At 48.6% G+C, this 25,465-nt stretch overlaps 7 protein-coding genes across 7 annotated transcripts; 4 read left to right on the top strand and 3 right to left on the bottom strand.

Annotated features, from left to right (window-relative positions):
• Nucleotides 1–136: 136 nt before the first annotated feature.
• LTR84_010226 (uncharacterized protein) lies at nucleotides 137–1,801 on the top strand (the record flags this gene model as incomplete). The annotated part of the gene is made up of 1 exon (XM_064853763.1): nucleotides 137–1,801. One exon carries the CDS (start codon nucleotides 137–139, stop codon nucleotides 1,799–1,801), a length of 1,665 nt encoding a protein of 554 aa, XP_064700717.1.
• Nucleotides 1,802–5,490: 3,689 nt separating this feature from the next.
• On the top strand, nucleotides 5,491–6,848 carry LTR84_010227 (uncharacterized protein; the record flags this gene model as incomplete). Its single annotated transcript, XM_064853764.1, has 2 exons — nucleotides 5,491–6,439; nucleotides 6,496–6,848. 2 exons carry the CDS (start codon nucleotides 5,491–5,493, stop codon nucleotides 6,846–6,848), a joined length of 1,302 nt encoding a protein of 433 aa, XP_064700718.1.
• Nucleotides 6,849–7,852: 1,004 nt separating this feature from the next.
• LTR84_010228 (uncharacterized protein) lies at nucleotides 7,853–9,499 on the bottom strand (the record flags this gene model as incomplete). Its single annotated transcript, XM_064853765.1, has 1 exon — nucleotides 7,853–9,499. One exon carries the CDS (start codon nucleotides 9,497–9,499, stop codon nucleotides 7,853–7,855), a length of 1,647 nt encoding a protein of 548 aa, XP_064700719.1.
• Nucleotides 9,500–11,672: 2,173 nt separating this feature from the next.
• Nucleotides 11,673–13,343, top strand: LTR84_010229 (uncharacterized protein; the record flags this gene model as incomplete). Its single annotated transcript, XM_064853766.1, has 1 exon — nucleotides 11,673–13,343. The coding sequence occupies one exon, from the start codon at nucleotides 11,673–11,675 to the stop codon at nucleotides 13,341–13,343; it is 1,671 nt and encodes a 556-aa protein (XP_064700720.1).
• Nucleotides 13,344–14,021: 678 nt separating this feature from the next.
• LTR84_010230 (uncharacterized protein) lies at nucleotides 14,022–16,754 on the bottom strand (the record flags this gene model as incomplete). The annotated part of the gene is made up of 1 exon (XM_064853767.1): nucleotides 14,022–16,754. One exon carries the CDS (start codon nucleotides 16,752–16,754, stop codon nucleotides 14,022–14,024), a length of 2,733 nt encoding a protein of 910 aa, XP_064700721.1.
• Nucleotides 16,755–17,410: 656 nt separating this feature from the next.
• LTR84_010231 (uncharacterized protein) lies at nucleotides 17,411–21,664 on the top strand (the record flags this gene model as incomplete). The annotated part of the gene is made up of 1 exon (XM_064853768.1): nucleotides 17,411–21,664. One exon carries the CDS (start codon nucleotides 17,411–17,413, stop codon nucleotides 21,662–21,664), a length of 4,254 nt encoding a protein of 1,417 aa, XP_064700722.1.
• A 2,480-nt stretch (nucleotides 21,665–24,144) lies between these two features.
• On the bottom strand, nucleotides 24,145–24,515 carry LTR84_010232 (uncharacterized protein; the record flags this gene model as incomplete). Its single annotated transcript, XM_064853769.1, is given in 2 exon segments — nucleotides 24,145–24,500; nucleotides 24,512–24,515. The coding sequence occupies 2 exon segments, from the start codon at nucleotides 24,513–24,515 to the stop codon at nucleotides 24,145–24,147; spliced, it is 360 nt and encodes a 119-aa protein (XP_064700723.1).
• Between the last annotated feature and the right edge of the window lie 950 nt (nucleotides 24,516–25,465).

Consider the following 25,465-nt stretch of genomic DNA (forward strand, 5'->3'; position numbering starts at 1 on the left):
AGCATCCCCATCTCCCCGCAGCACAATGCTCCCTCTTCAATATACTTAGTAGCGTAGTACCTGCACGCATAATATTTTTATGATGCCCGCTAAATCCCATCAACATTGAGGTGCGTTCTTCAAGAACTTGAACGTAATGGCTCCTTTTGTAGACCAGAACGCACAGGCTGTCAAATTCTTGGAGCAGCCTTGGCGAGGTGAGAAAGTCCTTCAGCTCAGGACAGGGAAGATCAAACCCGTGTTTGGAAAGGAAAGATCGGCTATCTTCAAGCATGAACGCTCGGGTGCGGTCACCGTCACACCTTTGGGACTCGAAGGCGACGAGCACGCCTTCGAGTTCCACGGTGGCCCCGAGAAAGCACTCATGCAGTATAGCCTGGCGCACTATGCGCGCTGGAGAGCTGAACTACCGCAGAGTCATGACCTATTTGTCAAGGGCGCCTTTGGCGAGAATATCGTCGCAAGACATGCCAATGAGCGTAATGTTCATATCGGCGACATTATACAAATAGGCAACGTTATCGCCCAAGTTTGCGACCCTCGCCAGCCTTGTTTCAAACTAAACCTGCGCTTCCAGGTAAAAGACATGGCAAAGCGAAGCCAGGACCTTTTTCGCACAGGATGGTTTTATAGGATCCTTAAGCCCGGTACCATCCAGGCTGGAGACGAAATGTTGCTCTTGGAGAGGCTGAATCCAGACTGCCCAGTGTCCAAGGTTCAATACTATTTATACCACGACGTGAAGAACGAACAAGCTATGAGATCACTAGTCGATATGAAAGGTCTAGGGTCCGAGTCGCGAAATATTTTCCTCAACAGGCTAAAGAAGCAGTACGAGGACCAGTCCCTTCGTCTCGATGGAATGGCTATGGATATCTGGTCTGATTACAAACTGTCGTCAAAGAAGAAGGAAACGCCACGTATCGTTTCCTTGATTTTCGAAGCACAGGATCCTAGAGAGAAGCCGGATCCGGTATTGCCAGGGAGCCATGTGCGACTGCGCCTAGGGGGCAAGCTAGTCCGGGCATACTCGGTGGTCTCTGGAGATTCGAATCGCTTTCAATTGGTTGTTGCACTTAGCGAGTCGAGTCGTGGTGGCTCGCACTATATCCATACTCAATTGAATGTAAACGACACTCTAGAGGTTGGAAAGATGACAGCAAGCTTCCCTCTCTCCGGTGTTGCTGAATGTGAGAAGCATATCTTTGTCGCCGGTGGAATTGGTCTCACAGCATTTATTGCATCGGCACAATACTGTCAACGTGGCGGCTACCCATACCATCTACACTATCTTGTACGGAATACGGATGACGTAGCACTGAAAAACTACCTCCAGGAGTTCGGGAATAACATCACAATCTATGATAAGTCTATGGGCAAATTCTTCGACATTACTAATATCTTGGGCCAAGTCAACGACAGAACGCATGTTTACTGTTGTGGATCGGAAAGATTACAGAAAGCTGTCGAAGAGACTGCAGCGTCAATGGGAATAGACCGTTTGCGTCTACACTTTGAGCAATTCGAAATCAGCACCTCGGGAGATCCTTTCACGGCTGCATTGTCAGATTCAGGTAAGCAGATTGAGGTCGGCGGCGATAAAACACTATTAGATGCACTTCGCGATGCGGGACTCGATATCCCATCGTCGTGTGAGGCTGGCAACTGCGGTACATGCCGAGTTGGGCTTAAAAGTGGCAAAGTTGAGCATAGAGGGACTGGGTTATTAGGCGCCGAAAAGTGCTCGGCCATGTTGAGTTGCGTTTCTCGGGGAATTGGTACGATTGTCCTAGACTTGTAATGGAATTCCTGAAGCTACAGGTGATGGTAGTGCTGGATTGTGCATAGCTCATGAACCTCGCCGGTGACCGTGGCTGTGCCACGGCGCTTGAAGCAACCATGAAGTAGCTCCACAGTATTGCTAGTGCCCTGAACCCTGTGTTTTAAGACGGCACACCACCTCAGTCAGTCGTCCAATCAAGCAGCACTAAGCCGCTGGCTGATGCTTAGCTGAACTTAACAGACGAACTCATAGTAGGACAAGTCTTGTAGCGGACAAAGTCACGATACGAGTGCTTCGTATATCATGTGACATGGTTCAATTGCCATTCATCGATTTCTTATCAATTAGTGTGGATTTCGATGCCAATGACCAATCTGCTGAGTCGAGGAATAAAGCCAATCGACAATTTGCCTGTAGGCCTCAAGTCTCGGATTTGGTCGTCGACTAAAAGTCTAGTATTCAGCGCTCATATCTCATATCTATGGACCTACAAGACACGTCGTCGTCCGCAGACCACGTTTCCAGTGTACGTCACCTGTTTGCCGGAGACCATCTTTGTCGAAAGTGTCTGCAGATCGTGCCTCAGAAGGAAAATATATATCCTATTGTCTGACACATGCAGCTTTGTAGAACGTAGCGATCTGCACCCGTATTCACCTCAACACAAACTAACAACAGGAAAGACATCATGGGCGAGGAGGAAAAGGTCCCGCTGCTGGCCCAGGACAGAGTGTCCCACCAGTAACCGATGGTGAAGCTGTTGACTCAATCAAAGCGTCTGGTCATATCCGAGAACTTGACCGCAATTTCAGCTTGTTATCAGCAGCTGGAGTTGGATTGGTGATGGCCCGTCGTGGGTGGCTCGATTTTGGTGGCTATGATTAATGGTGGGCCTCCTAGAGTTATCCATGAATTAATCGTCGTCTCCGTCTTCCACTGGATAGTGGCAGCTTCAATTGCTGAGCTAGCCTCTGCCATTCCTTCCAGTGGGGGTCGTCTACCATTGAGCATCTGTTACTCCAGGCAAGAAATGAGGTCGTGTTGTCGGGTAAGGTATCTCTAATGGTTCCACAGACAACAAATCCTGCAGCTAATTCGTGTCGACAGATTTTTCACCGCTTATTGGAACTGGCTCGCCTGGGTTTTGGGTGTGCTTCGGTGAGTTTCGTCTTCAGTTTGTTGCTTGAACTAACCTTTGTGGCACTTGTCGATGGGGATAACAGCAACCATCCTTGTCCAAATGTATGGGGTAACTCACAGTGATTTCGAGGCCAAGCAGAGGCATGTATTTGTTAGGGACTTATCTGGGAGGGGTAGAACCAATCCATGGAGCAATCTTTCGAGACTCAAGCAAACTGATAAGAGTTATGCAGATTACCACTTGAATTGCTTGTGCATGCGTGTGCCTCTCCACTAGCGCAATGGCCCATTTGACACTGTGGGAATAGAGCACATCCTTGCCCGGCTCTTGATCATCGTCATCATAGTGTGAGTATGACACTCCAATTAACGACATTGCCGAGCTGAACGCCGCAGTGCGGCTATACCTGGTTCAGGCAGGCATGCATCGTCAAAGTTTTATGTGGAAAGGATGGCAAGCAGATCTTGGATAACCTGACGGGTGAGCTCAACACCCAAGAAGTATTCGAAAACGTGTTGAGTCTAACATCCGCAGCTTTGTATTGGTCGCTGGAATGCTTAATGGAGCATATTCCGTTGGAACTCCATATGCTACCACGTATGCGGTAACCTCTTCGCATCGTCTCAGCTTACCAAGTCTGACACGCAAGCTTTAGCCACATCGCAGAAGAAGTCACCAACCCAGGCAGGAATGTCCCCGTTGCTCTCGGAACACAGATAGTTATCGGCTTTTTGACGGCGCTCCTGTCATCGCAATCGTCAGTTCATCTTCTGGCATGCTGCCATACAGCTATATATGATATTGGACCGAGCCTTTGCTGACAACATTCAGCTTATGCCATCAATGACCATGATGCACTTTTCGCATCGCCATTCCCCATTGCAAAGATTTATCAACAGGCAACTGGATCAGCGAGCGGCACAATGGGCTTAGGTTGTCTCCTGTTATTCTATATTGGAACCTGCATGGTCGGCGTCTACATCTCAGCGGGCGATACGTTGTGGGCCTTTGCAAGAGACGGAGCGATGCCATTTCCTCAGTACCTTAGCAAGGTATCCTCACGGCAAGGAATGTCTATGTACGTGACTCTGAGCTGCGGGTGTATCGTAGCTGTTCTAGGATAGTAAGTTGCTCCGTGTCCTCGTCCGAGAGTCCGCTCACCATCTGGCCCAACATCTATGTTGGCAGCACAACAGCATTCAATGCGTTTGTTGGAAGCTTTGTGCTCATGAGCAGCGAATCGTAAGTAGATTCCTATACTCAATGACTGATGTCAGCTCAAAGCCGCACATAGATACACTGCAGCAATCCTGCTACACTTGTTGACTGGCCTCATAAACATCCAATTCGGACCCTTCCAGCTAAAGAGATACGGCTTCACTCTAAACTTCATCGCTTGCGGCTATATGATAGTACGGTTCGTCATTTACTGTTTCCTATTCGCGTTACCAACTAACCCGCAAACAATGAACTATGTCGGCTTAATCTGGGGGGATTTGACAATCCTAGTATCAGTGTGGTGGTTTGTAAGGTCGGGTCACTATGTCGGCCCCAAGACAATGGGAGAGTCCCATAGTGAGGTCGAGCAACTTAGATAGGCAAGCGCGATGATAGCTAGTGCATGAGTGCCTAGAGATGGGGATTTCGTATGCTGTGTGAATGTATTGGGGCGACTGCTCAACTTTTACTGTGTATGAGTTGTTTGATAGATTCATTAGTGACTACTTCGTAGTTGATATGAGGCCACTGATGGCGGACCAATTTACAGCGTCTCACACTTTTGGCTGAACCTCGGTCGGTCGGAACACAGTTGAAAGATCCGGATGCTGATCCGACAGTCTCCCGGATCCAAACCCGCCCCAACCCGGCCTGTCTGCATACATCAACAATTCCTGATAGCAGTCGAAGTTGAAGGTCTCACATTCAGCCATTCCAGCTCTCCCGTACAATCGGCACTATTTGAAGAACATAATGTCGAACGTAAGAAACATGAATCGAAAGCGGCATGGAAGTAGAGAAGCAAACGAGGGAAAGAGTACAAGTGGCAAGGGAAAGGCTCGGATTAAGAGCTTTCTAATAAACTGGATAGAGCGAAGTCGAAGGGAGAAACCATGGGTATACGTGACCACGAACATTAACGGGTGAGACAAAGCAACTAGTAGTAGAGTGCACGGTACACTTAACCTCACACCGATATATTGGAACGATCAGACGACTTGGGACCACATCTCATTTACCTTATATTTATCTCTGCATTTATATTAAAGCCAGACCTATGTGGGAGTTGCGTTTGAGAACGATTAACCCATTTCGAGGCGTTTTATCGCTTACCGAACATTGGGAGACGGGGATCATGGCTAGGTATGTGTTATGCCAATCGCCTCGGAAAGTGTTCCGTGCTTAAGCCCCATACCTGGGCATTTGTATCCGTCATTATCTACCTTATAAATCAAGGTTCGTTGTTGCTTAGATTTTGTGAAATTCACACACTGTATTCATTCCTCCGAAAACGCTCTCCAAAGGCTAATGACGTTGAATAGATGTGCTTTAGAACAGAACAGTGAATATGGCAGTAAAAAGTTGGGTGGATATTCCACAAGGGTCGCATTTTTCCCTGGCCAACATTCCCTTCGGGATCGTTACAACACCAAAATGTGCTGATAGGCATGCAGCAATTGCTATTGGTGATCATGTCTTGGATCTACACGAGTTCGCACAGCATCAGGGCTTCTCTGAACTGGAAGATCTCACTCCGGACCAGATTGCAACTTTTTCAAAGCCTGCGCTTAATGACTTCGCTTCGCTAGGCCAAACCACCCATAACAAGGTCCGCCGATACCTGCAGGACATTTTGACAGGTGAAACTCGATTCCCTGCCTTGCTGAAAACCAACACCGCGGCTCAGCAAGCCTGTCTCTTCCACAAAGACCAAGTCAAGACGCACTTGCCTATGAAAATAGGGGGCTTCACCGATTTCTTTGCAGGCAAATACCACGCCTATAAGTGTGGTCGCATACTCAGGGATCCTACCAAGGCTTTGACGCCCAACTATCTCCATCTCCCAATCGCCTATAACTCGAGGGCCTCGTCTGTGATCGTTTCAGGAACCGGTGTGCGCCGGCCTCTGGGTCAATTCTTGCAGGATCCAACCGACTCAGAGCCCAGCTTCGGTCCGTGTAGTCAACTGGACATCGAGGTTGAACTGGGCGCATTGGTTTGTCAAGGCAACAGCCTCGGAGAGCCAATTGATGTCAATAAGGCGGATGAGCACATTTTTGGTTTTGTTTGCTTAAATGATTGGGGGGCTCGGGATATATACAAATGGGAGTCGGCGCCTTTAGGCTCTTTCAATTCAAAATCGTTCGCAACCACCATCAGTCCTTGGGTTGTGTTAAAAGAGGCTCTAGAGCCATTCCGGGTCAGGGCTATTGAAAACGAGACAAAACTACAATCCTATCTACAAGAGAAGATGACAGAAAATGTCTATGATATCAAGCTGGAAACTGTGGTGAAAGGTAAGTTGGGAGGACAAACTCATTGATGGATTTGATACTAATATAGATCACCTTAGCAGCGAATGGTGACTCCGGAACCTTGTCACGGACAAATGGCCGCTATCTTGTATTTTCTTTCGCACAAATGATCGCTCACCATACAGTTGGTGGTTGCCCGTTGGAAGTTGGCGATCTGATAGCCTCAGGAACACTTGCTGGCCCCGAGCCTCAAAGTTTCGGTTGTTTCCTGGAAGGGACCAATGGAGGCAAGCAGAGTATCAAATTGTCTGCAACTATGAAGCGAACTTACCTGGAGGATGGAGATAGTCTTAATATTCGGGGATGGTGTGGCGATGATGAATCGAGTTTGGTTGGTTTCGGCGATTGTGAGGGGACCATCTTGCCATCTATAAAACCGTCTTGGATGTGAAAATGCACACCGGAATAAAAGGATACTTCTCTAGTAAAGAATTTAAATCACGCGCTTCAATTTCCCCTCAAAAACAGTATCTGTAGTGCCTGGGCATTGTTGTCGAACCAAAGACTGCCTCTCCGATCGTGATCAAGGCAGTCGCTTCTTGTTACCCCCTTACGGTGTCAGTCGCCAACACGATATCGTCGGCTAATAGCTCGAAGACACATCGAAGGTCTTGTTGTGCGAAACAGTTCTACCCCGATGCCATTAAACTAGTCATACTATTTTGTTTTCGATTGTTCTTCTTTTTGGAAATTCTTGAGCACCGGACAGTGAGAACCCCATCCAGAGAGGTTGAGATGTACCCAATATCCGACCATGTAACGCCGCCCTTAGCACATACATAGTCGCGGTATACTTTCCTCCTCTTACTGTCCGGTGTCGATATACTCAATCGATTCAAGATGGTTTCTCATCAGGCTGAGAATAATTCAGTTACGTCCCTGGCTAAAGGCACCTAGTGTTGGACCTGTGGGTGGTCGAGGCATTGGTCAAACCTCGCACATTTCTAGTAAAACCCTCGCGACGCAACCAAAACTCACTCTGTCACGATGAGTTGACTAGGAACTCTCCTTTGGGTGTCAATTGACGTGTATTTACATGAGAATCAGGCCTCATTTCCATCAAGTAGAGAAATCAGAGCAATTCATCCTGATCCAAAAGAGGTTTTCCAACGTCCAATACGTAGTCTGCTTAGCCTTTAAGTGTCCAGCGCCCAGTGAGGACAAATTATGTATGCAGTTCTTCATCTCTCATATATCCATCACGTACCAAATCCATTCTGGTCCACGTTCTACATAGTACAGTGACAAGAACAGGGGCGCGACCGGAGGCTCATCCCAATGGGGAATATTACATCAGACGACATAGCACTTAGTAGCAGACATGTATCTCGAAGAACTCGCTGTGGGGAGGATTTTCTAAACATCCAAAGTTTCCAGCGCATAAACACGATTATCTCATCCCTGTGACCGAACTCTGACTTGTACCCGGAAGCTAGTTGGCGTGATGAACCAATTGTTCTCCGTACTCCAAGGTCGATCAGGGTCCTTCAGCTCGAAATCGAAATCTCTCACGATTTGAGGTATCAGCTTTGACATTTCCAAGAAGGAAATGTGACGACCTATACAAGTTCGAGAACCTAGGCCAAACTTGAAATCGAGTTTGTCAGTATGGAGTAATGGTTCCAACGCTGAAAACACCATACGTACCGGCATATAATATGCTTCCATATTCTTAAGTCTCTCACCTCCCTCCTTTTCAGCCTCGAGCCACCTTTCAGGACGAAAGTCTCCAGCATCTGGACCAAAAACTTCTTCATTATAATGCGCACACCAGGTGTTGATGCCGACGGTGGTGCCTGCGGGGAAGTAATGACCACAAAGTTCGACACCCCCTTCGGGAACCACTCGCCATAGCGGTAAACCTGTCGCAGGACAAACTCTTAAAGCTTCTTTCATGACAGCCTGAAGATACGGCATATCCTGACTCTGCTTAAATGAGACATCAGGTTTTCCACAACGACCTTGTTTCTCGAAATCTGCGATTTCCTGCCGTAACTTGTCCATCGTGTATGGATATTTAAGTAGGTTGTACAAAATGGACGATAGACTGACCGCCGTCGTGTCCGACCCTGCGATAATGTTTCCTAATCCGATCAGAAAAACATGAGCTGGCGTTACCTTTTCCGGATCGGCTTGATTCGCAATCATAAGCTTTTCCAGAAAATCCATGGGTGCACCCTCGTCCTTTGCACCTGTCGTTTTAATGCCCTTGAGTTCTGCAGCTTGGTTCTCTGCTTTCCTCTGCTCGAGCCGTTCCTGAACATATTTTATTAGGTAATTCCTGCCAGAAGCACCTCCAAGACCTAAGCGGCTGAAAATATCGAAGACCAGAGGATGCCACGACGCATATATTCCCACAAGCGTACCGTATCTCAGCATGCTATGTAAGGCCTTCATAAGGCCTGCAACATCCTCGCCTTTATCCATAAAGCCAAAACGAGTTGAGTATGTAATGTTGCCAACAACATCGAACGCATAACATTGCAGCCAACGGGCCATGTCAATCGTCTCGCCACTCGTGGCAAATTCAGTCAATCTCTGACGGAAAATGGCAGCACACTCGTCAACGTATCCTTCATAGGTGACTAAGCTAGACATAGAGTACATAGCTTGAAAGCGTCTTCGAGTGTCGGCATGACGTTTCATATCTCGATCAGGAAATAAGTGTAACCGGTTCACGTCCGGATGACGCCAGGCATCGTACCAATCCGACTTGGTGAATTTAGAGCCAATGCTATATACCTTCTTCACCACCTCGGGTGAATCAATGCTGTAGAGATCTGCTCCGACACGGACGACGGGGCCATAGTGTCGGTGTAAGGCGATGTCCTCACGCTCCCAGCGGCCTAAAGACACCCGGATGAAGTAGTAGACTCGACCAAAGCGAGCGAGGAAAGGACCCGGCACCGAGCGCAATGGCGAGGCGAGAGCCCTGCAGAGAAACACGACAACTTGGGCGATGATGAAAATTCCGGCCCCCCAGCCTATGTAACGAATGGTGTGATTCCAACTTGATCCTTCATGCGAGATGCTGGTAGCCATTGTAAATAGTTGCTGTGTCTTGCCCAAACACTGCGAATTTGCATTCGTCACGGATGCTGTCGGAACCAGGTTCTGAAAAGAGCCTTCCGTTAGAGTGCCATTATGGAAGACTTCACTTAAGAAGGGTGAATCTTAGACTTATAGCACCGATGCTTAGGATCAAACCCAAATCCACCAACCTCGAGATTACCAGTCGCCCTAGTACAATCTATCGATAGGTTGCGTGATTCGAGTCGCCGGAAATGTTCTCCAGCGGGGAGAACTACCGTGACCCGGGATTAATGTTCTTTACTATCGGGTAGTTGATTTATCTCCCCGCTTCCGCGAGCTATCACCCATCACGTGTATCGCGCTGAAATTCCGAGAGCCACAACATGATGAGTGAAATGTCAATTCCAATTGGTGAAGAGGCGACGAACCGAGGTAGCAAAATAAATGGTCGAAAAGATTGTTAACAGAGTTTCTCTTTGGTGGAGAAGAATTCCGGAGTTTACTCAAGATTCATTCAAAGGGCGAGACCTGGAACCCAAGGACCGATCGGAAGGCCCATGGCTTTGGGAACTTTTGCTCGTCTGGAGGCGCATCTTCTCTAACACTCTCGAATCAATCTCATTACTGTCGCGACTAATTAAGACTCGTGCAAGACAATGATAGTGTGGCAGTCGTCACCTTCGACTTCACACGCAATCATGAGCTTTGAACGCCCCGGAACGAAAGTTGGATTGGCTGGAGACCATCGACGGAGCCAGAGCCAAGGATGATGTACGGAAAGTCATCTAGATGCCGAATGAGATCGATAGATGAGCGAACACGTGATTGAGAGGACTCCGAATCTCGGTAAGGCAGCCTTACTCAGTTCTTCGACTTCACAGGATTGTAGGCAATTATTCATGATCTCCTGGCGAAGCAGAGATTTTGCTGGAGGGCCAACGGTTTGGGGAGAATCCCTCCGACATAACGTGTTGGAGGTGAGACACTTCCTGTGCCAACTTGATGAGTCCTTGACTCTCAAGCACCTAGGATGTGTGGTTTCCAGGGTTTAGATACTTAGGGTGCAGGTCTAGTAATTAGTCATGCTTCTAGGCATCACATACCACAAGTGCCAGATCTTATGCGCACCAAGATTGTCTCTCAGTACCACGAATAAGCGAGCTGTATCATGATAGATTTGAGTATTCAGGTGATTTCTAGGGCACTCTTCCTAATTGGGCCCTTTATGTCGGCACATGCTCGTTCCACCTCTTGGTCGATAGACGAATATAGCTTCCCCAGTGTAAGCGTCGAGCAGGTGACGCGAAGAAGCTAACCAACCCTCCCATCGCTTGTCGATTTGTCCCTTTACTGCGATACCTTGGATTTTCAAAATGACGCCCAGCGACCAATAAGTGCAATGACATTCTCAATGGCCATACTATGGGCATATTGGACAATTTAGTAGCAATCCCCGGAGTGTTTTCACAACCCAGAAACATTGGGTCATATTTCAGCTCCAAAACCCCATTGTGGATTTCGTGGAGCCTTCTCAGTGTGTTGTTGTACTTTCTCAAGGATATTGTGAACCAAAGCAACGTCCATAGCCGTCCACGCAAGTTCTGACCCTTGCCATGGCACAGCAGTGATATCTTGAGCGTTCGTAGCGTTAAATCACAGGGTCCAACCATAATTTTACGTTGACCATGAAAGTTGTCTCGACCATTGAGCATGCAGCGTGACTATACACTTTCATCGTCCAATAGGCGATCTGCTCTAAGTGCTCTTAGCTCACCGACCCAGTTCTTTTGGCCAGTGAAAGGCGAACAGTTATCAGAAAACTGGTTGAGTAGGCGATGGCTGTCCATTAGTTTTCCGACTTCGGACCAGAAGCGACAGCCCTTTTTGTTTTTGTACTCGGTACTGTAGAGGCGAAACACGAGTCTGCAACATATTGCGGGATACAAGTCTTTCCGGGTTTCGGCCACGACCTGCCAACGATTCTTCCCGAGCCGATAAGGTAGGGCCCTCTTTTAGATTCCGAGACATCTCAACAAATGCCAAGGGAACACACCTGAGCATATTCTTTTCGATATATTGATGTTGGCGCGACTTAGGTAGACAGTAAATACAAACTTGGTGATCCAGGCCGTTCGATCTTTCTATATTTTTAACAAGGACAAAACAAGTACCAACCACCATTATGCGTGTCTTCATGGCAATACCTCTGGTTAGCCTTGCATACGTACAGCTCAGCATGTCACAGTCTCTCACCCTTGATGTTAGAGAAGCTACCATCTCGTCGCTACATGCATCTTTATTCTCTGGTGCTACAACATGCCGTGATATCGTAAGCTCCTTCATCGCTCGTATAGAGCGATTTAACCCGGATATCAACGCCATTATTGCGCTCAATCCAGATGCCCTCGCTATTGCCGACTCTCTTGACATGCGTTTCTCCAGAGGCAACGTTACAGGTGCATTATTCTGTATCCCTATCCTCCTTAAGGACAACTTTGATGCGACACCGATGCCGTCAACAGGAGGCTGTCTCGCTCTTCGATCATCTAAGCCCACCCAAGACGCCCCTACTGTGGCAGCTCTCCGCTACGCAGGAGCCGTGATTCTCGGTAAAGCGAATCTCCACGAACTAGCTCTCGAAGGCCTTTCCGTGTCCAGTCTCGGCGGGCAGACTTCAAATCCATACGATTTCCAGCGCACAGCGGGCGGCAGTTCTGGAGGCACAGGAGCCGCTATCGCTGCGTCATTCGCCGTCTTCGGCACCGGTACAGACACAGTCAATTCTCTCCGGTCGCCGGCGAGCGCGAACTCTCTCTTCTCTTTCAGGCCCACTCGAGGTCTTATCTCGCGCGCCGGCGTCATCCCCGTCTCCTATACGCAAGATACCGTCGGTGCGATAGGTCGGTGTCTCGAGGACATCGCTACCGCGCTTACAGTGATGTCGAGCGTTGGGTACGATCCCCGGGATAATGTCACTTCTGCACTACCACCCTCTACTATCGGGACAGACTATACTACCTATCTTACCTCGCTCAACCTCACAGGTACGCGCATCGGCGTTCTCGAAGGTTTTTTCAACCGTACTGTAACTAATGAAACTAGCCCTGTCAATGAGGCCATGTCTTCGGTCCTCACGCTTCTTCGATCACAGGGTGCAACTATCATCAATGTCACTGATACCATCTATAACGCCACAGCTATCTTGGGGACTATGGACACACAAACGCACGAGTATCGTGAAGAGCTAACTTCGTACCTTAGTTCTCCATATTTATCAGGCCATCAACCTCGCAGCATGTCGGACTTGTACGCCCTTGCGAACAGCACGAGCCCTGAATACCTTGTGATCCCAGCCCAGCATGCCTACATTAACAGCGCGCTGCGTTCGTCAACAGGGGATATAGCCTACCTGGTTAAGCAATCGCTTATCGCGAATCTGACGCGTACCTTGCGCTCGACATTTCTGTCCAACCGCCTTGGAGCAATAATTTATCCTGAGCAAAAGAACCTCGTTGTGCCCATCGGCTCCGCGTCGCAGTCTGGCCGGAATGGAATCCTGGCCGCAGTCACAGGAAGCCCCGTCGTCACCGTACCCATTGGGTTTTCGCCCGCCACCGCGTCTGCGCCCATTGGGATCCCCATTGGCATGGAGATTCTAGGTTTGCCATTCACAGAAGGCGGCCTGTTGCAATTGGCGAAAGCCATCGACGACCGCCTCCACGCTCGCAGGGCGCCCGTCACCAACGGCCTGGAAGAAATAGTTGAAATGTCGACTACGTCTTATACATATGTACCGACGATCAAGCCGGACACAGGAAACATCCCTCACGAATACCCGCTGGGCGTCTATTGAACAATCACTATCTACTATCATGGTAAACAACGATCTTATTACATGTAGCCCTTCGCTGCATAGAGATTGACATAGTACATATTTGAAACCAAACTCTTTTCCTGGAGAGACTTTGCTGCTTGCGCTCACTTAATTCTTCAGTGCTCACCGATACAGCTCGTCGAAGAGTAGGATATTCTTTGGGAATACTGCGGAATAGCACGGAGTGAGCTCTCGCTTATAGCACCACAAAAGCAGTCAACATTGATGGCTACCTCGGAGGTCGGAGGAGGCTCCTCGCCCTAAGTATAGTAGCCCTGGAGGTGGTGCCAAAAGGTGTATCCCTGACACAGCATTAGCTGCGCCTAACCCTTCCCCCTGGAAGCTTCCTCTAATGGGTTACCTCGCTTACCTGACCCAGAGGACGGCTCTCTACGCTCAGTGCAACCTCTTGCAAATTCCTGCTTGCGGCCCTTAAACTTCTTGAATAACTCAGCCGTAAGATCAACTACACTCCGCAGATCAGTTCCTGGCTGTGCCTATGAAGACCGTAGCACCAGAGTGTACCCAGTTCAATCCAGTATTTGTATCTGCATTGGGTCTATTGTCATTATGCACACACTTGTTCGTGACCAAGACGGACACTCAGGCAAGCAGAGTAGAGTGTTATCACATAGTCAACTTGAACTACCAGCTTCTTCAGCCTTGCCATCGAATCTTGCCCGCTTTCATCACACTGACCACACCCAGAGGAACCTGTGCAGCATCAACGATCTGCAGACTTCCGTACTTCTCCATGATTTGCGAGCCGTAGACCGCCAGAACCCACTTCCAGTAGGGTTTCATGCGATGGAAAGGCTTGGTGATGCCGGATTTTGACGCTCGTGAGCCACGACTTGCAGGTGGCAGTTTGTCGAGAAATGCCGCAATCTCGTTCGTCTCAAACGCTGCAAATTCTTGGGGAATCTCCAACAATCTGTCATATGCTGTACCCAAGAATGTAGATCGTTCTTCCCGATACCGCAAATATTCTTCACTTGACATAAATTCATCACCGAAGCTTCGGTGATTTTTTTTGCTATGAGACCTTCGATCAAATCGATCCTTTGCAACAAGATACTCCGCCTCGTCGAAATCCAAATAGTTCTGGAGGATCTTCTGCGGGGTGCCACGGAGATTGTCACGCATGCAGTAAAGTGGGACCAAGGGGTTTCGCAGATCCATGCCACCCATCTGGACTGGCCAGTACCATACTCCGTCAGGAATGTCTTCCATATCGAATTTCTCCTTGACGAGCTTGTTGAGATGTGCAGTTACCGTGTTTTCAGGGAAGATTGCCTTCTCAATCCTAACAAAAGTATCGATCATATTGTCGATATGTTCTCGACCGAATGCGTAGGAAGGCTTACCGAAATTGTTACTGAAGAATCGCGCCAGATATGCGTTGTAGGCTTGAATGTAGGATAATATTGATGTGCAGTGCGACAGTTGCCGTTGGAGTTCTTGGATATGGTCGTCGACCATGGATTGATCGATAACAAATCGTCGGGATTGCGCGTCAAGTCTCAGGAAACCCCAACGAACTTCGCCCTTTGGTAAGCCGTGACGAGACTTGGTCGAAAGGTACTCATCCTCATCAGTGTCTGATTCAGTGCCGGACCTATGCTCTTGTCGAAAAGAAGTGATTTGATCAAATATCACAGTACCTGTCTTTTCTTTGTTGAACTGGATGCCCATCACCTCTGCAAACTTGGTCATGGCTTCCCAACCACGAATGCAGAGATCTTCACTTCCCCAGAACCAAAAGTCGTCGTGCAATCGATAGAGATAATTCTGAGTAGCATGATTGACAGCGTAATCCATGACGAACAGAACAGCCTCGCCAAACACGTCACTCAAGGCATGTGACATGGGCACACCTTTCTTACGGACTTGGAATTGCCCATCAGGACCATCTTGAGCGAATCGCATGGGAGCCTGGAGGAATTTGCGGAAGAAATCAAGCCATTCACTGGTGACCCCAAAGAATTCCAGAACAGCAAAGATTGTTTCGTGGGGTAGTGATGGCCCAAACCATTGAAAATCTGATCGAATGACCGTGTGAGATTTTCCAGGGCGCAGATCTTGTGCCAGGATTGCTTCAGTGATGAGAAGGTGTAGAAGAGCCTGTTTCGTCTCCACCGGACTTTTTCGATCCGACCTTGACACATCGCCGTCTGCATCCCCATATCCACGAACACCTTCGGCTTCGGTGATGGGTAATTGTGTAAGAAAGTACTCTTGCTTGTACTGGATCTTTCGTTTTCCTTCCACGGTGGCGGACTCTTGAGTTCCTTGATCTGCACCAAGAAAGTACTCGCGACGTTCTCGATCGATCTTGGGTATGTTTGTTGCCGCCGTTTTCCAAGCGAGGGACTCGAAGAATCTGCTTAAGCAAGCCTTGAAGTGCACGGCAAATTTCATACCAATGGCATGAAGGAGAATTGCATCCAAAACCTCTTCTTCCATGAAGATGCGGTACTTGCCATTGAGTTGTTTTCGTTGGTGGACAGTTATGGCCCCATCGACTGTACTCCAATCCCAAGTATCGAGAGAAGCATATCTCATATTGAGAACATCAGCCACTTCTTGGAGAACTTCCTTGTTGTTTTGGAATGATTTGAGGATGACGTTCTTCTCGTCTGACAGAATATCAGTCTGCAAGACACCTTCAATTGTCAACTTCAGGTTCTCGGCGTCGAAGAACTCCTTGTCGTACCACAGGTTTTGGCTGAAGAGTTTTGTGGAGGTCTCGATCTCTTTGTGTGCGATTTTCACAACCTTTTCCGAGGTGAACAGGTGTGCCAGATACTCCTTGATTCGACTTTGGTCGACTTTGGACTTTTCGAAGACGATTGACTCCCACTGTGCACGCTGCTCATGCATTTCCTTTCGGCCAATATTTTCGAACGAGGAATCATCCACACTGGCAGCTTGAGACCCCTTGGAAGGGTCGGCAACAGCACTCGATAGCCACTCGGTAACCAATTCGGAGAAGAACTGAGCATGTGCATGCTGAACGCTTTTCAATTCAAGCTCTCGCAGCAAGTCGTCCTGAATCTCCTGGACAAGACCTGGAGCAAAGGCAGGATCTTTCTGAGCTTGCTGCAGAAATAGTTGCTGGTTGTAGCGTGTACGTGAGGGGTTGCTGGCATCGTAGTCGAAATCCGAACCGTCACTGTCGGACGGCTCGTCATCCACAGCTTTGATTCTAGCTTGGCGGTAGACTCCTCTCAGGAGAAGTCGAGTTCGTTCTAGCTTGTCCGTGACACGGCCGGCATCGCGTAAGATGTCACTTTTGACGGTCTCATAGCGATCGCGCTGTTTCTTCAACTCACTGATTTTGGTCGAAGTGACTGAGCGAAGTGTTTCAGGCAGGGCTGCAGAGGTCATGTTGTTGAAGGTGGATGGAGCGTGCAGGACTAATGAATTGAGATGTTAAGAGATGAAAAGCAAGTAGACACATTCGTGGACTGGGAGGTCGAAGTTTATATAGAACACGACGGAGACGCAGTGCACTAGACCAATACAAGGCTAGCTGAAGTGTTGAAGCTGAAGACTTATGGGTCGAACGCAGAACGCAGAACGGGAACGGGTGTGGGAGAGGTTGTGGTCACATCAGGGAGAACTTTGCAAGTTCCAAGGTCAATGACTCACCGGGACTCATGTGGCCGTGAATAGAAATGAGACATCTCTATGAGAATAGGAACAGTGGCCACTGGTATCGGTAAGATTGTAGAGTGGGATGAGGATGTGGCCTTCAACTTGTGAAGTTGAGGTTTCACAACCGTGACTACCACTGACTCAACTTGAAGGCCACGTGCTTTGTACGGTGGATCATACGGTGCGTCATAATCCCACAGAGTGCAGCCCTCTTCTTCGAGTTTCCTGCGCTCAACTCACTCCCACCAACTGGACTGTATCAATTCATCATCCCTTCCTTGCATTCCAGTCCGAATCTAGCCCAAGTATGCGACTGGAAAAGGCCACTCCAAGATGTGTCTAAGTCCTTCGGCCTCGTCTACCTGGCATCATCCTTCCTCCATATCATGGACGGCGCAGATACCACCCCTTCCAACTCCAAAGTGATTCTCCAATGCACCGATCCAAACAACTTGTTCGACTCCCTAGAACCAAGACTCTCAGCCAGGGGCCCTCTCAAAAACCTTCACTGGAAATCTCCAAATCGTCCTCTGCGCTCCATTCCAACCCTCAACATCTCCTTAAACCGCGAGCAACTCACCAACGGTTCGGGTTCCAGTGTTCGCAGGCACCAGATCCCAGGCTTGCGCGAAACTCCCTACGTGAAGCTCTACCTACTGCGCTGCGACGATAAGGAGACTTACAAGGAAAGGGCCAGGAAAGATGTCCGCCAATGGGTCAAGACAGTCTCCCAGCCTGGAGAATCGAAGTCTGCATCCAAGACACAAGAGAGTCATGACGCTTTCGAATGGTTGATCGTACATGTGGTCCTGCCAAATACTCCTGCGGCCAATCAACCACGATCTTCCAAGCACATCACCTTGGAGAATGCTGAAAGCACCGACAGCCTCAACAGTAAATCCAAATGGTCAGGAAAAAGTTCTTCCACGATCTTTGACAAACTCCGTGCCGATTTCAGCAGCAGTTCAAAGTCCTCCTCCATTAATCGTGTCGCCCAAGTTAGGCTCCTCGAACCCAACGAGAAGTCGACTGTCTTGACACCTGCTGAGCTTGAAGAGCAATGGCAGGATCTGGTCGAGTGTCTGAAAGCCTGCATCCTGCGCTCTTTCGACGCTCGCGTAGCGCAATACGAGCTTGATATTCGGGAAAGAGACGGCCAAAGAAGTTTGCCAGGTTGGAATTTCTGCACCTTCTTTGTGCTCAAGGAGGGTCTGGCCCGGGGCTTCGAGAATGTGGGTCTGTTGGACGATGCCCTTTCTGTGTATGACGAGCTTTCCGTAGGCTTGGATACCGTCGTCAAGGAAGCATCGGAAAGCGGTGACCAGGAAGAGCATGGTGGTTTACTCCGCTTTTCCAAGGAGTCAAAGGCACTCTTGAGGGCTGCACTGGATCTAGAAGACCAGGCGACTCAGACACCCACTCGAGATCTTCCCAGACAACTGTCCCAAATATTCGTGATCGATCGCGAATACTTTCCATTCGAAGCAAATCGCCCACGATATCGTGAACGTATTCTGTCAAATGAGGTGTCAGCATTGGATTTACGAGTATACCTCTTTACACGGCAGATTGAGAACCTTCTCCGGCAAGCTGGTGCAGATTCACTCCCTGACCTTGCATCGCAGAAGAATACTGTTAACCTCCATATTGTTGGGGATGTAGCAGAGCGTGCCACGTCCTTTATCAATCTAGCTGGGCGGCTTCTTCGCCTGGAACTCTACATGGCCTGGGGAGGACAGGAAGGCCTGAGTGAAGAAGAATTGCAAAGCCAACGGATTGTCACAGCGAACATTGTCTCAACTTGGACATGGTGTGCCATTTTGCAAATCCTGACCAAGGTTACTCCGGCTTTGGGACTTGACTTGAGTTACTGGACAAGTTCACTCTCAGTCGATGCATTGGAACTATCGCAAAATGCCGAGCCTTCACAAGATACTTCACCTCTAGATGGAGAAAGACATCTGCATCGCATGTCTCTCGCTGCAAACATTGGAGTTGCCTCCCACGAGCAGTCTCTAGATCGCAGTAACAGGCACAGCATGATGTCAGACGGAGCTAGCCAACAGCAAGTTCTGCTTTCCCGTGCGGGTTCCGAAAAATCCTTGTTCTGGATTTCAAAGCTGTCACTAATGGCTAGGCACGTTCTCCAACATCTGGAGGGGGCCAGCGCGTGGAATACTGAGCTGAAGGAAGGTGTGAACATTGCACTTAGTGCTGAAGATTCATTAGCGAACCACGGCTCAGGCACTTTTGACCAGAGATCAGATGATAGCAACGGAAGCACCCAAGAAAATCTCTCAGGGTTGAGGTCTCAAGTGCTCATCGCCGCGTCAACTTCGCGGGCCGCCTTTCTCGATTTATACATCTTGCTGACCATATTTCGGTATCGCCTCCTGAGTCGTACAAAGAGCTACACGGCACTACGACAGGCATTGGTCGATTTGGTAGAATTTGAATACATTCAGAGGAATTTTGCCATCGCAGCACGATACCTCTTCAGTATCCTTGGACCATTGCCACGACCCTCTAATCACTCAGCCGATGATTATCTCTTTCGGATATATGCAGATTGTCTCAAGCAGCTCGATAAACCTAACGACCACGCCAGATGTCTAATTGCGTGTTTACAATCCTCGACATACAGGAGTCCTCACCATTCCAAGTATTCTGCCCAGCACATAAGGCACCTTCAAACCCGACTTTCGGAAGTGCTGGAAGCCGTTTCCCCCTTCACTTTACGACTGGCAACACTTTTCCACGTGGTGCATATCGCATCCGCTATCGGTCATTCGAACGGTCAAGATGGATTTACTCTCAACCTTGCTCTGAGAACGTTATCTGGGCCGGGGACTATCCTTGTCCACGATGTCAAGCTCAAACTATCGTCGAAAGATAGCAACGAGCCACGTACCATCAGCCTTCAATCGCCAGAACCAACGTTGGTCACTGAAAAGGCTACTACAGTCTTTCTTCAAACTTCGGTGATGGGCCAAGGTTGGTATAAGATCGATGAGATTGAGGTTCGGATTGGCAACCTCAGACTCTTTCAACAGTTTCACTCTCCACGCGATTCCGACTCGACTGACGAGGAAGATTCAGTAGCCATTCGGACTGCAGTCGTGCCAATACTTGTCTATCCGCACAATCGAGCATTGGCGGTTCGGGTTCGATCATCTTCGACTTTGCATCTGTCAGAAGCGAGACGTCTTTGCATCGAGCTTCGGCCAGGTCAAAACGAGATCACCCAATGCAAATTGAGACTCAAGACTGCTACCGCTGGACTGAGACTAAATGTTCATGATACACGGGTACTCGATTGCCAACGATCTCCGGATACGTTGCGAACAGCCCGAGAAGGGGACACGCTTCTTGTGGTGATTGATGACTTGAAGCCTGACACCCTAACAGCCATTGAAATGCCATACACCTTAGAGATAGCATCTACGGCGTCTATTGTTATACGTGTGGAGGCAGGCTACGAGACACAACGAGGCCAATTCATGCTGTATGAGACGGCGGCTGTGAATGTACTCCTACCTGTCACGGTCAATGTTCAGGACGTTTATAGGCCGTCTTGCACCTATTCTCGCTTCACAATCAGCCCATCGACCATGGTTCCACTCAGCCTAATAAATTGTCACTTGGAGGACAACGATCATTATACAATAGAATTATCAAAAACTCAACAGAGCCAACTGATCGTATTTCCGAGACAGCCAGCGAGCTGGGCTGTGCGACTTGTTCCTAAGAACGAGGACGCAAGTCGATTGAGTCGTAGGCTGACTTTGGTGGTTGATTTTCAATCTCTAGATGATGTTATACTTCTTGCCCTTGAGCACCATTTTAAGTCTGCGCTTGTATCAAGCCCGTACGCATCTGCTGCAAAGTTACTATCTTCTCATCTATTGGAACAAGTACGAGGGACATGGACAGAGCAAGATCTCGAAGTTGCGGGACTTATGCAAGAAATGGAGATTTGGGATGAAGCCGACCTCAATTGGTCAAACGTGTTATGCGGGATCGACCGCAATCAAAGAACTGGTCTGGAAGAGTGGCTATCCTCATGGCATGCTCAATCATCGTCGATTGGGCTCCAGGGCACAGACTGGGCCAAACGTCAGCTCAAACTGCACGTTGATGTACCTCCGCCACCACTTATTGTGACTGCCCACCTACAGATCAATGGCAGATGGGGAGGACCAATGACGGCCACCCTCGGGCAGCCTCTCCTTGCTAGATTAACACTTAGTCTGACAGCATCCCAGCAGGAAGAAGTCGAAGGCATGTTCGAGCTTGTAGCAGTGGCAGATTCCTGGATGATCGGAGGACGACGCAAGGGCAATGTCAAGCTCCAGCATAAGTCAATCGAGATCCAGATCGTTCTCTTTCCTCAACAAGTTGGTCATCTACTCCTTCCAACTATCACAATCAAATGCCGAAGAAGAACAAATCGGGGTGGCAAGGGTGGTCGAGAGAGCTGGATCGAGGTCAACAGTGAAGTATACAACGCATCACATGGACGCAGTGTTCTTGTGATACCAGACTTACGAAGCACAACCGTAGAAGTGTTCGGGCCAAACCCAGAGTTCGGAACAGGGAAGCTGGTGGTGGCCAAGCCCCGGGACCGTAAAATCAGATAAGGTTCATTTCATCTATGATGCCGGCCGATGAATGAAACTCTCGGCCTACCCCATTCCACACACTGCCGCTCACTGGAGATCAACCGTCTGATCTGTTCATCCAGCGCCGCATTTCTCCAGGCAAGAGCCGAGTGGATCGAGGGCCTGCAACCGTCTCATTTATGCATCGGCGGGAAAGTTGGTGCCTGTCTAGGCACCCTTTCGTTTTTAAGGCAATGGTTGCAACCTTGGACCAGTCTAGTGGACTCGGAACGGCAAGGAGGGACACAAGCTACCAGCATTTCAGTGCAAGTAACTCACGTTGTTCCTTCACTACGCTGCTTAGGCCTGTGTTCGGTCATGACATTCGCTTCTACACTAAGATAGGCGATACATCCTGCTCAAAGGCTTGAGCTCGACTACAGGTCGCTGGCACTAGACAACGTCGGTGTCCTAGACTCTCTCCAGTGGACTTAGTGCTATCGAAATTATCACCTGGACATCAATGGCGCTATGGAGTCGGTAGACCTTCACCTTCTTTCAGCGATTGAAGAATCCTTCTGGCCTCGTGTGCTTGGACATGTTAATTCTAGATGTTGTACCAGATGCTCATTGAGACTCACAAATATCCCATGACGATCCTTCAAGTCGATCATGAACAACCCTGATCAGAAAACGAAGATCACTTCTTATTGCCTGAAGTTCCCGTGACTCCGGATCCGAGCGATATGACGTGCGTTCAAACATTCGGCTCAAGATACTGTTAGTCGTTTCGTCGTGTTGACTTTCTGGATGTGGAAACGCCATTGGCTGGACTCTTTTTACACCTGCATGCTCGAGACCTAAAGTATAGGCCCAGACTACTAACGTCCCCAAGAATGCGCAATGCATTTGCCACAATGGTGATGGGGGTGAATCAATAGCAACTGATGTTGTTGTCGTTTTGCAACTCGATCTACTAAGACAGAGACGCACAATGTCAAGTCCGTGGAGGTAAATCTCATGACTGACAGGCTCCAATGACACAAGTCTGTTGTATGCATCTTGCGCCCTTTGAGATGTGCTCTTACGGCCAAAAGCGTATGCACTTCCAGCCGCCAGCTGAATATCTGAAATGTTGCTGTGCAAAAGAATTGCAGCAAAATGGTACATCAAGATGGAGTTCCATGATGTTTGGCAAGCTCGATCACTTGCAGGCAGAAGGTCAAAACACTCCTTCCAATGCTTTAGAGCTGCAGCAAAGTCCGTGATCTTGAGTTTGTGGGTTGCTGCACTGCTCGCAGTGGATGAAGTCCGATACTTATCATCCCCGATGGCAGAAATGATACCATGTATCAAGATATCAAGAGCTAGGGGATCAGTGATGGGGAATTGTTGCAGAAAATCCTGCTTGGTTTCTCGGTCGCGGATTGATGTTAATGATTCCACGGAAGTCTGCACGCTCCAGTGCTTGCACCGATTAAACCGTTTTGTTTGATACATCTGACTCTCCCATTCTGCTGCAGTAGAGGCTTCCCATAAAGACCGAGAACTTGGAAGGGGTAATTTCATCATTCCAACAGAAAGCATCTCAAGATGCGTGAAATGGATTGAGAACTGGACATCCGATTTGAAAGTTGTGTGAGCAAACCTGCTAATATAAGATGTAGTTCACTGGAAATGGAAATTTGGAGCCACCTGATAACCAACTCTCTTTGTGCCCACTGTCTCCATTTATCCTGAAGTGACTGTGACGGAACCGTCTCCGCATTGTCAGCCCCTGCTAAGAGGCTGTTTCTTCGTGCAAGCTACGTCTAAATCAGCATCTGTACTGATAAACAAAGGTCCGACTCACCGCTACCACCATTCCATGAGCAATCTCTGCCATCTCGTGCTCGTGACGGCTGAGTGTATATGTGCTCACGTGAACTACCAGGGTCCTAAGTAGAGATTAGAGAGATCCTCATTGTGGGGAGGCGCGCACATGGCCTGTAAGATCCATATCTCTGCCCTTGGATTTGAGAGTGCCATCTAGGTTCAGTCAGTGATGGACATTTGAGAAATCCTGAAGAGATTATACCTCTGTACACCTATGCCAGATATGCTTATGTAGCATTGTCCCAGTCTCCCGAGCGGAACACCAATCACTCAGGAAAATTCCAAGGCAACTTAGTGAAAGTATGAGGAGGGGTTGCGTACACTCGAGGTCGAGGGTAGGTCGATGGAACAGGGGCAGGTAGATATCACAATAATCCAATGCCAACTTGACAACATGAGTGACCGACGAAGGTCTACTTAGAGTAGAGCTGAGAATTTCCTGGCGAGCCATAGTCAGCACACTGTCTGAACGATGCCAAGCACGTATGGAAGAAGTGCGTACGGGACATTCTATGACCAATTTCTGGTAATCTAGCGAAGATAGGACAGTAGGATGCCAGGCACCAACCGTTGAGGATGGTTCTTGTAAATCCTGCAGCACCGTCAGCGTGTACTTTAGCGATGCTGAATGGAGATAGGATCAGTCAGACTGGTGGAGTATCCCATACAAATTCCTCCAAAGGCCGTCCGAGATGTTCATTGGGTTGCCAGTCAAACAAGTTTGCCTCTCGAAAGAGCCAGGCAATATCTTCCTGACGTTCGGTGCCTGGGAATGCACGTTGAGGGAGAGTTTGAAAGTCTTTGCCAAGGGATTGCGCTGTAGATACGTCCGATGGATTTGGAAGGCCTAAAGCAGTCGAAGGCTCGAAGGTAAAAGCTACCTCCTCAAGATTTGGAACAAAATATTCATCCAAATTTCTATCTGGCGCCCGACTCTGCGAATTGAGGACAGAATTGCCAGAGTGAACAATAGGATTGCCACCAGTTGCTGCCGCGAGCGCTGCGGCAGACTCATTGTGTAAAAGCTCGATTGAAAGTTGAGACCTTTTGTCATGCCTGCGTAAATGGGCACGCAATAGATCACTAGCGGATAGTATGAGCATTGGTCGCAGCCCAAAAAATGAAACTTACTTTCTTGTAAATCTTCTTCCACAGAGGTGGCATAGAAACGCACCTTTCTTATCTGTCAAGTGATGTTAATTGCCCACATTTCAAAAGCCGAGAATATCGAACGTACGTATCAACGTATGGCGGTTCAAATGCTCGAGTCGCAGGTACGAATGGTTACAGTCGGCATATGTGCAATGAAACTTTACAGGGAGGGGGTCCATATCCGCAATCGTTATGGAGGCGAATTGGTAGACAGACGATCCGGCCACTTTTGAAGTATGAGTAAGTGGCTCCGATTTTGAAGAGGAGACGGTCGAGGACTTAAGAGAATACCTGGTCAGAAGACCTCTGAGAGGTGATTTGACATATAAGCGATACTCTAGCACCAGCAGAAGTGCTCTACTGACACCGAAACAGAACCGCTAACCCCGAACCCGATAAAAGAAGTACCCAGGTAGAGTTGCATTTAACACGTGAGTCTGACTACCTCCCACATGACATCACATGTGCAGAGGTAACAATCCCCTCCTTGTATTAATCGAGCATAAGATTAATTGGGCACATTAGGTCGAGGTCATCCAAGTCGAGCAGAAGGATGGTGTGGAAACTTGACAGAGAGTCCAGGGACCACTTGTTAAAAAACCAGCAAGTAAAGACATAGCTAGTATGCAGACATTTGCAACATGCCACTACTCGTGTTCTTACATCCAAGCTAACCTCAACAATCACAAGCTCTTCCATGATAAGCCTCCTAAAATCGACCACATCCACTATTGCAATACATAATATCTCTCTTCCCACCATCAGTATCAGTGCTGGATTTTGCCCATTCAGGGGACTCTACTCGATTGCAAG

Source organism: Exophiala bonariae (genome assembly GCF_035927105.1).
Source record: "Exophiala bonariae strain CCFEE 5792 chromosome Unknown scaffold_40, whole genome shotgun sequence".
In the NCBI taxonomy this organism is placed as follows: domain Eukaryota; kingdom Fungi; phylum Ascomycota; class Eurotiomycetes; order Chaetothyriales; family Herpotrichiellaceae; genus Exophiala; species Exophiala bonariae.